Raw genomic sequence first — 14,277 nt, 5'->3', positions numbered from 1 at the left:
ATGCAGAGCAGAGCTGTGACATGTGGCTTCAGTGGCACCTCTAGGACAAGGAGGGGGTGGAGAGTGAACCCATCTGTCTTCCTGCTGTCTGACGAGGCAGCTTGCGAACACACAGAAGAAGTGCTGGCAGAAGGAGCTGAGGAAAGTTGTCTCATCCAGTGTGGCAGGCTGTTGATCTGAACAACTAGATGGAATAGTTTCTTTTTATTGCCCTTTGGTTTTGGGGGTGGTTTTCCCCCTGGTTGTTTAGCTGGATTTCCCTTAGTTTCTCTCGAGCAAGAGAGGCACCGGGCTGTGTAAGGGAGGCAGGACTGCAGGGAAACACACAGTTACCTCTGTGCCCTTCTCACCGTGCCTTTCAGATGGACCTCACAGCACTTCAGCTGCCTTGTCTCTGCCTGGGTAGCTGTGTCCTTTCTACTCAGTGATGCCTTTTATTCAGGCTCTGCAATCAGTATCTGAGGTACTGAGACCGGGGATCACATAATAAATACAAAGAGCAGAATAGACAAAGAGGTAAAGCTGAACATAAACCAGAATGTCAACAGGCTCTCCAGCTTAACAAAGCTGGCTCTGAAAAACAGGGAAAAGGGGTAGGATGTTTGGAGTAGGTCACGCCAAGGTGTGTGGAGACTGTATAGCTATTGGAAGTCCTTACCTTACCCCCTAGGCAGGGGGACACCTCTGAAGGCCTTTGATCAAAATCTTTGTGTTCAAAAGAGGCTTTTGTTCTTACTCTGTGCTTTGGGGTGATTTAGGGAAGATGGCAAAAAGCTGTGTTCTTTGCTAGTCTCCTTTGTCTGTACCTCTCTTCCCAACCTCCCAACACGTCCACAGATATACACATCCACAGATATCCACATCCTTGTCTTCCTGAGGTGCATTTGCCACAGCTTGTATGGGTACCTATGGAAAGGGAGGGACCCCACAGCCAGCGTTTAGACATCTGGGCTAGGAAATGCCTTGAGGCTGGGCAGGAGGAACATGAGGGAATGGAAACCATGAGCCTTTGCAGGGTGGTGGGAAGGGGCAGGTGCCTCTGCTGGGACACCAGTTAAATAGGAAGCCTGGTGTTGGGACCAGGTCTCTTTAGCATGGCTTTCCTCCTCATGTAAATGAGATCTAAAAGGACTTCAACCTGGCAAGATGCCTGCGTACTGTGCCTTGACTTCAGTGTGATGAGGTCTGGAAAAGGTCTGTTCTACAAAGACCCTTTCCAGCGTTCACCAGCCGGTGCTGACTGCACTTCTTGGTTAGCCCATGGTGCCCCTGTGGTTTTTAGCACGTGGCTGGGCCACACTGGGTCAGACTGACTCACTTAAGACAGGAACAGACTAGTTCAGCCATAAACACCTTTACTGTAAGCAAGATAATATCTTCAGTGTGCTGCTCTGAGAGGCCTGACAACTTAGTCTGTTTTCACTTCCCTCATACTTCCTTCATTGCTGATAATAAAGGAGGTAAAAAACAAACCACCCAACCATTATCATCTCCTTTCAGAAAAGCGTGCCAGTCATCCCCTTAACTTCCTTATGGGAGAAGGGTAACACAATAGCTTCCCTTGTCCTGAGAGCAAGTCTGGCTTGGCACAGCAGACGTCTTCCTCGACCTTCGCTCCCAAGCCCTTTGGGGAGAGTACTGACCAAAGAGCAAAGTAGCTCTGTGAAAACCAGCACAGGTGAAAATTCCTGGCAGTTAAAACAGGGCAAAGATTTTTTTTTTTCAAAGTCATAAAGCTTGAAAGCTCCATTTGTGTCTGTCTGGCTTTATTGCCTAGGGAAATGGGGGCAAAAAATTGACAAGATACCGTACAGTCACGGTGCGGATGTGCTGGTGCGGATGTGCTACTGCGGTGGGTGCAGGTTGGTAGAGCCTGGAATGAAAATACAGAGAGGCCCTGCGATGAGGTTTGGTCAGTGACTCAAAAAGCAACACGCTGCGTCTGATGTTGCCGAAAGTGCCGGCGTTGCACACCGACCCGCTTTGATCGCCAGAGGTGAGCGCGTGGCTGTGTGTTCTCTGCAGGGTGTAGACCGAAATATCGGCCGTACTTAGAACACCTACGAGTGTGGTGTGTGTGCAATAGGCGTACCTGTAAGTGTGCGTGTGGCTTGGGGAGTCCTGTGCGGGTGACACGGTTCTGCTGTGTAGCTGTGTAAGGGTGAATTTCTGTTCTGGGTATACTGTGGGTGGCTGGCGGCATGAAACCATAAGCAAAGTAATGAATTCTTTTGTGCTGTTTGATGGTTTTAATTCTTCTTTATATTAAACTAATCTACAGTAACCAGTTCCTCCATGTTTGACAAAGTGTTGAACAATGCCTGCACGGTCCCCTGGGAGCCCTGCGCAGGCTCTCAGTGTAATCCCCCACGCTTAGCTGATCTGTGCTGCTGTCTTTAGTCTCTGTAATGAGCAAAGTTATTTCCTAATCTGTGACTGTTAAAGCTGCACATACAAAACACAGACGTTTAATTTTCCCCCTTAACTTTGTAAAGCATGTAAAGCAACTCTGCTTCCTCTGAGTTGCCTTTTCACATCATCTCGCTCCGCAGATCTCTGCCCACTGTGTGTTTTAGTTGTGTTTAAAATCCTCTGCCTGGGGTTCCCCGATGGCCGTACAGACTGCGAGGCACAGGAGCGGCATGAGGAACTAGCAGTGTGAAAATCGGCTCATCGGCATGACAAGCCACAAAGCTGGTGTTAGCAGCAGTAGTTTTGAGAATTGTTTGCAGTCCCTTGAAGCAGTGCAATTGTTATCTGCCTGATTTTGCTTGAAACATTTAGGATTAGCATTGAAATTAGCGAGTTCTTGCAAATATCTTGGTTGCCAAATAATACCAAAAGGCCAAGTGGCAGACCTAGGTGAGACTTCTGGCCCCACGAACTCTCTGCTGTTTGCTTCTAGGATGCGAGCACAGGCATCAAAGTTTGCATGTCAGATTTCTTAACAAAAATAAATGTATGACGTTGTGTTTCAAAGGTTCAAGTTTTGAAAGAAGTAGTTCTATAGTGGCATGCTGCTTAGGAGTCCTGGTCAGGCTAAGAGACAGGGAATCACAGGGCAGTGTTGTTGATAGGTTTTACTCTTCCAGGGTGAACATTCTCCCTTGAATTCCTCTTTCTGTCCTTTCTTTTTTCCATCCATCCTCTTTGGGGGCCCTGTGTCTTGTGTGATAGAGTCCTCCCATGCAGGAGTGGAAAGAAGCAGCAGTATGCAGCATCTCATAGGCCAAGGGCAGTGTAGGAGCAGAGCCCTGCAATGAAAAAGGGGGGCACCTGGGCTCTTGGAGGTGGAAGCTTGTGGTTCATATGCTTCACCAAGAATTGCCTGAAGCTGCTGCTTCTTCATCGACTTACAGATCTGAAGGCTTTTTGCTGTGGTCACTTCAAGGTGCCCTAGTGAACAGCCACAGTCACAGGCAGTGAAGGTGGGGAAAAGTCCTCCAGAAACTGAGTCTGCTGGGTGGATTCTGGTGCCAGTTTTAGACATACGCTAGCCTCCATCATGCTGTTGTTGTTGACAGAGCTGCTGTTGCAACACGGCTCTTTTGCGGGGCGGATGGCCACTAAGAACTGACGCTTGAAGGTCTCGCTGAGGGCGATGTAGAGGAAGGGATTGAGGCAACTGTTGGCGTAGCCCAAGCTAATGGCAAAGTTGTAGGCGTAAAAGAAGGCCATGGATGGTGTGTCGATGCCAAGGTGAACCAGCTGAAGGATGTAGAAGGGAGCCCAACAAATAAAAAAGGCAGAGCAGATGGCAACTGCCATGCGGGTGACTTTTTTGGTACGTACCCGGAGGCTCCTTTGGGGCAATGGGACCACAGTGGTGGCCATGTGCTGGAGGATCTTAAAATAGACTACACAGATCACAATCAATGGTACAGCGAATGCCAGCATGAACTGATAGAGGGTGAACCAGTAGATATCAGTCTCTGGGTTGGGAAGCAAGAGAGCACAGCGGACAGTCCCATCCTCCAGAGGCATGAGACCTGCATACATCCATACAGGAATGATGGTCAGGAAGGAAAGGAGCCACACCAAGCAGATAACTAGAGCTGCAACACATGGAGTCCGGACGTAGGTGGATTTCAGAGGGTAGACAGTCGCCAGGTAGCGGTCTAGTGTCATCACTGTAAGGATGTTGGTGCTGGTGATCTGACTGTTGGTGTCCAGGGCAGTGATGATGGTGCACAGGGGAGCTCCAAAGTACCATGAGCCATTGCCTAGGAGCTGGTGGATGAGGAAGGGCATGCCTAAGAGGAAGAGGAGGTCCACAATGGAGAGGTTGAAGATGAAAATGTCAGGCACGGTCTGTTTGCATCTCAGCTTCTTCTTCTTGATGATGGTGTAGATGACAATGAGGTTCCCCACAATGCCCAAGAAGCAGATGATGCTGAAGAGACTGGGCATGATCACATTGGTGTACGGTGCTGGCTTCTCAGGTACTGCCAAAAGAAACCAAAGCCATGAGTGCAACCCAGAGGTAACCTCTTTACATCTCAGTGTGCTTGCCCTGTCCTGCAGCTGGATCCCCTTCAAAGATGTAGCTTGGAATGATGGTTAAGACCTTCTGCTGTACTTGGAGAGGCACAGCTGCGGATTTGACACTTCCTCCTCGACCACCCAATACACGCAGCGCACCACCCAAATCTGGCCATGCGTAGGCATCTTTCCCCAGCTCTCCTGATGTAATTCTGTCCTGACCTGAACCTTCCCAGCTCTTTCTGGGGGACTGACATCAGCCTGGTGTGCCTCTGCACTTTCCAGTGTCTGACAGGCAGGTGATGGTAACTGTTCTTCCAGGCAGTGCTGGGTGTCCAGCCATTTTGAGGGGAGTGGGTGAGGCAGCTTGTGCCACATCAGAGGAGTAAGCCTGTATGTGGGTGCCAAAATTTGGATATAGCCAATGCTCAAGCTGTTGTGTCAGAAAGCTTCAGCTTGTCTGTTGGGTGATTTATCTATTGTATGGTATGAGACGCAGAGTTCATTGACCATGCAGGCAGATAATTAATGCTTATCTAAATTGTAAGATCTGGGACTGTGCCCTGGCTGTGTCTCACTTCTGTTGTCAGGGTTAGGCCTGAGCATGCACTCCTTTCCATCTTCCTTCCCTGCCCTTCTCCCTTTCTCTAGTTTCTTTTGTAGAAAGAAATCCAGATGTGTGGCCAGACAGGGATTTGGGGAGTATGTTTGAGTGGCCCTTCAACAGGGAGTACCCTGGTTGTATGTGGAGAAAAAAATGGCTTAAAGCTGTTGTCTCTGGGTTCTGGATGTAGGTGGATTTCAAAGGCAAAATTCTTGCCTGATAATGCCTAGCTTATCAGCATTGATGTCTGACTGTTGCTGTTTGGGGTGGGAGGCCCTAACATAATCAAATTTACATTTGCCTTGTACACAACCCGGGTTTAAAATCACATTTTGAAGCCACAAGCCCTCAGCGCCAACCAACAGGGATTTCTGCTCTTGGGCACAGAACGTGGTGTCTAAGACACTGATTGCGGTGTGCTCTGTTCTGCAAGACTGCCATGTGCACTGTGTGATGGAGTCTTAAATCACCTTCTCAGCTGAGGCAAATCTCATTTCATCTCATTACTTCGCTCCTATGGGACCTGGTTTTTTTTCTGGGGGAAGGCTTTGTATGAGTTATTTGTGTAGCTGTTACAAAGACATGCATGACAACCCCTAAGCCTAGGCTGCATGTTTCTTTCATTGAATTGCACATGATTCAATGTGGTGTTAATTGGAGATACATTCAGTCACTGTACTGTGCCATCTCCTTAGCAGCCTACACCTGCAGGAGAAGTGGGAAGGTCTCCTCCAACAGAACCTAGGGAAATCTTAAAAACGAGAGTAAGTAAAATAACAGATATTCATAAGATGTCTCTGCCAGAGCGGTGCCTGTTTGCTGAGGTTGTATTTGCTAACTTTGTACTCAAGAATTCTAGAGGTCAAACTTCCCCAGATTTACTATGGTGTGACAGAGAAGCTTGACTGAATTGGCAAGGTAACTGGGGTGCTGGCCACAAGTGCTGGCCTGTGGCTGGAAAAGTAGGTGTGTGCCATATCAACTGTATGTAATATTTCAGTGCTCTTAGAAGTGGGATGTGATGAGCTTCCACTGCCTCAGTCCTTCTGGCACTGGGAAAGCAGCCAGTTTAGGCATAAGTGAGGCCAAGGTCAGAATCCAGTAGAGCTGTTGCTGCACCATTTTGTCTGAAAGCCTCTATGCAGGTGACAGAAAGCAGCCAGTGAGGCACAGAACTGGCAGGGGCCTGAAGGAGAAAGCCAGGCTTGGGTGATAAGACAAAAAAGCCTGGTCTAGGCCACTTGTGGGGGTTTAAATGGTCCTTGTTCCTCCTGGCTGCTCATTAACACAAGGAAATGCCCCATGTTACCTGGCTTTTGGTAGAGGACGTACTGTCATCGGTGTCCATTTGAGATCTGATGCTTAATCTTCAGCATCCAGCCTGTGCATCCCCTGAACATCCAAACAGATGTCTCACCTCCTTAAAGCTTCAAGATGGTAGACTAGAAATTGGAAGATGACTGTGGTCCTGCTGTTCCTGCATATAGTGCTTATGCGTTCTGCTCTGCTCTCTTTTAGCCCCAAACTTTGTTATGAATGTGGTGGGAACAGATTGTATGAGTGAAATGTAAATGTCACTTGGTTAGCTGAAAATTGGGACAAAATGTCCTTTTTCTGCAGTAAAATCAATGGAGTGCTCCTGGTGATCCTGTAACATTTAGAATGAGCTCAGCTGGCCTTGGAGCAAAACGGGTGCAAGCCCAAAGGCTTGGTGTGAAAGGTGGTCTGTATAGTGCTGTAGCATCTTTCCTGCTGTTCATATTTGTACAAGCAGGGCTTTCAAGTGTTATTAGCTGGAAGTGTGAAGTTATAGTCCATGTGTGTATTATGGGCTAGAGTCAGAAATGCGTGACTATGAAATACTCAAAAGTTCTCTTTTCTATAGCCTCTTTCAGATTCAACCATATCTTAATATGAATTTTCAGTGTTGCTTCTGTGCACGTCCAAGTGGCTGTACTTTGTTTACTGAAACAGCTACTTCAGGCGTTGATTTGTCTTTGTTTGTAAATCTGTGGCTGACCCGTTACTGTCTTTAAAAGTCCCAAAGCGGGACTGTGCTATGTGAACTGAATGAGGACTGGCCTCAATTTTTTTTTCCTCTAAGTTGATTGTTGTCCTCAGCCGTGCCCAGATACATAAGAAACGACATCTTTACTGCGTTTCAGAAGGAAGTGCCTAAGGTATACTTTCAGTTTATACAGGACATGCTGGTGGAGATGGAGTCAAAGACCTGTTGAAGACTTTCACCAACTTGCACCATTGACAACTGGCCTGTCTGACCCTAAACCATTGATTTTTTTGGGAACAGCGCTAGCATGGACAAACCAGGAGACTGATGAGGATTTCCGCTTCCCTCTCCAGCGAGGTCTCATGTTCTCTGTACCTTGTCCCTCTCCCTGTGCAGCTGGGCTGCTCCATCTCTTCTCTAAGACCAGCTAAGACCAATGGGCTGCTGGAGTTAGTACTGTCTCACAGCCAAAAGCCAGCGAATCCCTTCAAGCCACTAGGGCCAGCGGTGGTGTCTGGGCTTTGTTTCGGTGCTGCCCCGGGAGGGGAGGGCTGGGGCCCGCGGACCCTCCCCAGCCCCGGGAGGGCGTTAACGCCGCCCCGCGGAGGGCACGGAGCTGTCCGCCCTCGGGTGCTGAAGGCGGCTCGCCCCGACCGGCAGCCCGGGGAGGAGGGGGGGGGCTGCGCCCCTGCGCTCACCCTCACCCACGTCGTAGGGTGCCGGCCGGCCCCCTGAGCAGGAATAACGCCGGGCTCAGCGCTGCAGGGCAGCCCAAGAGCCATGTGCAGGTGGACTTTCCCCCACGAAGCTCTCCGCGCCCCAGGGCCGGTGCCCCGCCGGGGAGATGCGCCTCCGCCCCGCGCAGCCTCTGCTTACCTGAGCCGTTCCGAGCCTCCGGCGCGGAGAAGTTGCGGGAGGAGTTAGCGGGGGCCATGGCGGCGAGTCCCGGTGCCAGGGACGGAGAAAGTTGGGCAAGTTCCCTTGGTGGATCTGCGGCGGCGACAGGGTGGCCTCCCCCCCCCCTTTTTTTTTTTCCACCGCCGGGGCGGACGGGGGTCGGTAGAGTGTGGGAGGCGGGAGCCCTCCTGCAGCCGGCGAGCAGAGCCTGCGGCTTGCCCGCACTGCGCTCTGCTCGCCCACTCCTGCCCCGCCGAGCCCGGAGCAGGTACTGACATCAAAGAGCAGCTGACTCTGCCAGCCACGTCGTCTGAGAGCATCCCTCCACCGCCGTCGGGTGGGAGGGAATGCTGGTGCTGAGCGGGGCCGGGGGGAGCTGCCCTCCTCCGGTGGTGGAGGGGCTACTCCCGGCCGGGGGCTGGGCAGTGCCTCGGGGGGGGCTGCAGTGAGCCCCCCTTCACATCACACGCAGCCCCCGCAGGGATGGCTAGGACCTGCACCCTCCCGACTATGCCCAGCCTGCTCTTGCTATCGTCAGGAGGAGAGGAATAGCAGGGTTTGCCTTTTAAGTAGCTCTGATCTCCTGCCTTCAGTGTGTGTCTTTCTTGCGGAGACTTATCTTGTTTTTGTCCCTGAGTCACAGGCACGTCTCTGCTAGTGGGGTTGGGGAATGTCAAGGCACCAAATTACCCACTGAAAACTTTGTTGCTCTGACCCCTCTAATTCCAACCTGAGATACTTATAATTAATTCTCTGCTGTTTTCTGCTGTTCCACTTCTTGCCACAGTTCATTTGCTTCCTAGCTGCAGAAATTAGCTCTATTGCTAGCTCAGATTTTATTTGTGTTCTATTTTTTTTGGCCTTAAAAATACTGGTCAGGAACCCTTTGGGGTTTTGAGAAACTGCTTTGCTTTTTTTTTTTGTGCCTTGCTAGAGCAGTAGCCTGTTCTTTTCTGTGGCTGAGCTGATGATTTTGTTGTTCTTCCTGCCCACTGTTTATACATGAGTTGGGTTCTTCCATTATGGTTTGATAAATCACATGTTACCAGGGCAAAAGGATCATTCTGTACCTCTGAGTATTTCCTGCACTGAAAAAGCGTATCGTGTCAGAAGTCTGCAAGAACACCAGCAGCAACAGACAGCTTTTCCTCTGTGGTTTAGTGCAATGTGTAGGGGATTGTGTTTGCTTTATAAAAACTACATCTGTCTGTCTCAACATCCCTTGCTTCTGTCTCTTTCTCTCTAGTTGCAAAGGCTGGCATCAACTGTAGGGGCCATTTTTTTGGAGCTTTATAAGGCTGTATCAGTCAGGACTAGAAGTAATCTGTACCATTAAAAATGAGGCTCAGCACACGTACCACCACCAGTCCCAGCACAGGCTGTAAGCCAGATTTGGCAGCAGCATTTTCAGTATGGGCCTTTTACTATGTAAGCCGAAGGAGTTCATCATTATTAGGTTGTCCTCTAGTGGACCAGCGGTAGACAGAAATGTGGAGCATGCTTCACCCAGGCATTGGAGCTCTTAGGACTTGGAGACAGGCTGGGGCCAATTTCTCTCTTATGCTATGAGGTTTTTGTGGAGTCTCTGGAGTTGACTTAGTGATTTGCCCAAGGTTGTGGGTTTTTTTTTTTCTGGCAGATATCCATGGTATAAAGACAGTTTTGAACCTGCACAGCTTGTGAAAAATTGGTGTTCCTCAGTCACTTAATATTTTTTAAAAGACATCTTGGGCAAATCTTAGTGCTCGTCTATACGGGGTTACTACTGCTAAACAAGATACAGTTTGTGTGCAGGGATGATGGAGCTAAGGCAGGAGAGCTATTGCAAGCAGGGTGCTGTCCTCTGCAGTGAGTGCCTTTGTGTAATTTTGCTTAATCCAGTCTTGAAGTACAGAGTATGAGTGTTTGCATAGGAAACTGGTGGGCAGTTGCTATTCCAAACATTTTCCCTACGTAGACAAGCTCCTACTCATTTTCCCTGGAGAGGAACTAGCTATCTTATAGCTTTTAAAGAAAGAACCTGACATTTAAATTTAGCAGTTTCCAAAGCACAGCATTATTTTTAATTTGCAACCTCAAATATTGCTGGTCACTTAGAAACCGCCTTGCATTTGAGGAAGCTGTCGTTCCTCCTTCTCAGCTGTAGGGGCATGATGAACCACAGCCGCTCCATCCCTGATGCACACGTGTCACAGCTGCAATGGCAAAGCTGTGCTCAGTGCTTGAGAGTCACATCACCAGCATAGCTATGTGACTTTTATTATTGGGCCTTTATATTTGGACTTTGAGGTTTGGTTCTCCCTTTTTGCTATGTCAATAATCTATGGAAGTTCTTGCCCTAAAGAAGGGCTGGTGTCTATAAAACCAGCCCCACCGAGTTGAAGGGATAGAGGAAAGGAGAGGAATATTAACCGCAGCAATTGGTGATGCGCAGCCTGTCTGTGCACAGAGCTTGCAGTTGCCAGGAGGAGGAGGCACGCTAATCGGCTCATTATCTGGCTGAACACTTGAAGACAGCAGCTCTCTGAAGGACTAGTTCTGTGAGTGCTCATCTACTGGAAACTGCAGCAGGGATGAGTTCTCAAGGGACCTTGGGATATAGCCGAGGAGTTGTACTAACCACTCTGTGTAATTACAAGGAAGACTAAGGCACTAACCCCTTGAAAACACATCTTGAGAGATGTAGTAGTTAACATTTAAGGAGGGAGGTGCCATCTCGACAGCCTAATGATGTAGATAAAGGTGTGGAAATGGAGTTCAGCGCTTCAACATAAAAGAAAAAAAAATTACTTCTTCCTACAAACTTGGCATCACCACTATCCTTAGACCATCCTGTCTGTAAAATCACTGTTATGAAGAAAGATAGTAATCTTCCAAAGCTGCTGCTAGGCAAATTCTGTGACTAGGGAATGAATCTGGCTGGTCTAACAGTGGTTTAACCCTGAAAGGCTCTTGCATTTCAGTAATGAGTTATATTTCCTGCATCTGTCCCGGCTGGAGATCCTGTCTTATGCAACACGAGTAGAACCACAGCATCCCGTGGGGCAGAACGCAGTGCCAGCTTCTGCTACTGCGCTACTGAAACCATTTCCCCAGCTCATTTCACCAAATAATTTCTCATTAAACGGAGACTTTCTCATTTGCTAAATATTTATTTAGTGCCTAGCTACTACTCTGATTTGCGCTCTGGAGAGAGCAGCCTTCGCTAAAAGCCAAGCTGCAAATCCTCCCCTCTAACTCACTGGTCTCCTTATTCACAACTCCAGACTTACAGAATGGGCCTCTGCATTTTTATTGCTTAGCTCTTTGTTTATATTGATCAAATAGCCTAATGGGTGAAGTTTTGCCCTTGCAGTGGCCTTGGGGGTAAGGATGATTTCATTCAGGATGTGTTAGACGTGGTGCATCAACCCTCTATGCTGGCTGAGTACTTGAATATTGTTGTCTCTGTCCGCTAGCTGCACATCAGTCTCACCCCTTTTCAGGCAAGATTGGTAAAGTAGTTTCCAACTACTGATCCATTTTGCCTCCCTTGATCCTGGAAAATGAGTCTTTGCTATCACTTCTCATCTACAGGGGGTAGGAAAATGTCATGTGGCAAAGTTACATAATTTCCCTAAAGCCAGATGCTGAGCTTGAGGTCAAAAATTGACAGTAATTCTCTCTACAACAGCACTGGCTTAGGCAGCATCTTATCCATCTTCCTACAATGATTATCCCAGCACAACTGTGTGTATCCCTACTGAGGGATGTACGCTGAATGTAATTATTTGATTAAAAAAAAAACACCCACTCAACCACAGAAAACCCAAAGGTTTGAAGGAGTAGCTTTGTCAAGGCAACTTGACGGTGACTCGGGCATTGCTGTCATCGATCTGGATGTGCGCTGTATGTATGGTCTGGCTGTTTGGGAGGAAGCTGCTGTCAGGTCTTAATGCCTGATTCAATTCAGATCAGTGCTCCGGTGTGCTCCGGTACTGCCCTGAGCTGGTATTAATGAACATGGAGCCATGGCCTGAGACTGAGCTATCAGCAAAGCCCTGATTTTTCTCTTATATGCGTGTGTGTCTAAGGAACACAGCAGAGTGAATTCCTTTTCTCAGCTGCTCAATAAATTCACACGTGGCTTTATAGGAATACTTAGCTAAACAATTGTCTAAACCCTCTTGTTACCCACACTGGATTTCTAATTAATTAGCACAAAGTGGGCATTTATCTGAAACCAGATGACCACCTCCTCTCTCCCCACAGGCTTCCTACCCTTGAAATAACAGGTCTGAGCTGCCTGGTCAGTCCTGGCTCATTCCAGTCCCACGCTGCTAATTTGAGGTTTTAGCCTTCGGTCTCTGCCCATCCCGGTTGCTTGCAGCGAGCCGAAGGCCAGGACGGCAGCCTTCTGTGGTTTTGTTTTCATTGCGAAAGGTTTGAGGATCCCAGAGACAAAAGCACAGCCAAAAATAACAAGAAGTGGCCAAGCAGGGCTTGCCTTGTGATGGGGAAGTCGAGAGGCTGACGGGCTCCGCGGCTGTCCGCAGCCGATGTGCTGAGGTCAGGGATGCGGATGTGCGCTCGGTGAAACGGGCAGATCCCGTCATCAGAGATAAGAAGCTGCAGGCAGCTCTCAGCGTCCGACAGAAACAGCCAGGAGCCCCCAGGGAGGCAAATCCTGCCGCAGGGTACGGTATTAGTCACTTTGCTTCCCTTTTACAAGAACAGGCATTAGTGTAAGGAGGAGGTAGCTGTAACCTGAATTTCTCCTGAGTCTGAACAGGGGAAATAAAAGTTTTGGCTCAAATCCGTAGCTTGTGGATAACTGTGCATGGGGCTCAAGAGGAGACAGAGCAGGAGGGTTGATGACCAAGAATAGATGTCTGCCCAACCTGAAATGAGCACCACCATTCTCTGAAAGGAGAATAGTGGTGTTGAACTTGGAAATGGAAATTACAGATCTGAGATGAAACAAAACTGAAAATCCTGAGAGGTTCAAGTCAGGGAGATGAGAAAAACTCCAGTTGGTGCCTGGAAAGAGCTGTCACATGAAATCCAAGCATGAGGATTTATGACAGAGCTATCGAAAAAAGAGGTGGTGTTTTATAACCAGAGACTGCAATCTTGCTGCCTGATTCTGAGTAGGGGCAGGAGGGAGAAAAGCAGTAATAGCTGATTGTCTGAGCTGCGGTACACTGAATCTGCCTAAAGTCCAGTGAAGTGATACAGCATCTCCCAAGAAATTCTTAAGTTGGAGAAGACATGGAGAAGCACAAAACCTGTAAAATGAATAAATCATAAGTGAGACTAAAGTCTTGTGTTGGGGGGGGGGGGGGCGGGGGCTGTTAGTGGTGGTAGCACGGGATGGGAAACCCTCCTGATGCGGACCTGCAGCCCCCAGGAAAACTCTGCTCGCTTTGGCGGTTGGGTCACTGGAGTGGCCAGATGTTTCCTTCCTCCCTGCTTCCCCCCGGCAAATCAGCCATATGTGCCCCGTGCTGCCGCCGGGAGCGGAGACGGCTGCCAGGGCTGGAGGCAGCGGCTGAGGGCACTGGAAGAGGTGGGAACTTTTTAAAATTGTAATGAAAAAGTAAAATGATGCTTGCTTATGAAAACAGTAATTGGTAAACCACTTAGCCCCTTGGGCTGTTAAATGCTAAGAGCAGAGACAGACATTTTGACAACGGCAATCAGCATTTGTTATCAGCTGGGAGTTCATTAGTTGGAAAGACAGGAGAGGAGCAAGCCAGGGGTTCGGTGTGAGCTTCCTGTTTAACATGCCTCAAAAAAAGGCAAATGTGATTCTCGGAAGGATCAGGTGAGATGTTTGCCTGGCAGGAATTGCTGTTGTGTAAGATGGGGGTGAGGCTTCCTCTTTAAACCTGTGTGGATTTTTGGTCTTTCATGTCCAGGTCTCCATAGGAAGTCAAGCGGCAGAAAGATTAAGCGGGTCAGGGCAGAGTCAGGGTGCAGGGAGGTGAGGGGGGGTGGTGCTGGGGATGGGCAGACCCGGTACCACATCCAGTTCTGCAGGTCAAGCTCACAAAGCAAGATATTTTCTGAGATGGTGCTTTCCTTCAGACTTGATGCAGGTTTCAGGGGAAGGGTTAAACAAGCCAGAAGTTGGCTGTTTTGATGGTTGCCTTAAAATATTTGGAGAGAGTTCATCTGGATAAAAATCAGCCCCAAATGTTATTTTTGATTGACTCTGTTCCTGGAGGGTTTTGCAGCAGTAGAAGATGCAGATACATCAGTGCGGTGCTTTCTAAATGTCCCAGTTTGCCACCGGGCCTCTTTC

At 48.7% G+C, this 14,277-nt stretch overlaps 1 protein-coding gene across 1 annotated transcript; it reads right to left on the bottom strand.

Moving 5' to 3' along the window:
• Positions 1–2,271: 2,271 nt before the first annotated feature.
• LOC104641040 (melanin-concentrating hormone receptor 1-like) lies at positions 2,272–8,106 on the bottom strand. Its single transcript, XM_075770589.1, has 2 exons — positions 7,971–8,106; positions 2,272–4,445 (listed from the first exon to the last, which is right to left on the bottom strand). The coding sequence occupies exons 1-2, from the start codon at positions 8,026–8,028 to the stop codon at positions 3,397–3,399; spliced, it is 1,107 nt and encodes a 368-aa protein (XP_075626704.1). The 5' UTR covers positions 8,029–8,106; the 3' UTR covers positions 2,272–3,396.
• Positions 8,107–14,277: the final 6,171 nt, after the last annotated feature.

This window comes from Balearica regulorum, chromosome 18, assembly GCF_011004875.1.
Source record: "Balearica regulorum gibbericeps isolate bBalReg1 chromosome 18, bBalReg1.pri, whole genome shotgun sequence".
Classification (NCBI taxonomy): domain Eukaryota; kingdom Metazoa; phylum Chordata; class Aves; order Gruiformes; family Gruidae; genus Balearica; species Balearica regulorum.
This window is presented reverse-complemented; position numbering and strand designations above follow the sequence as displayed.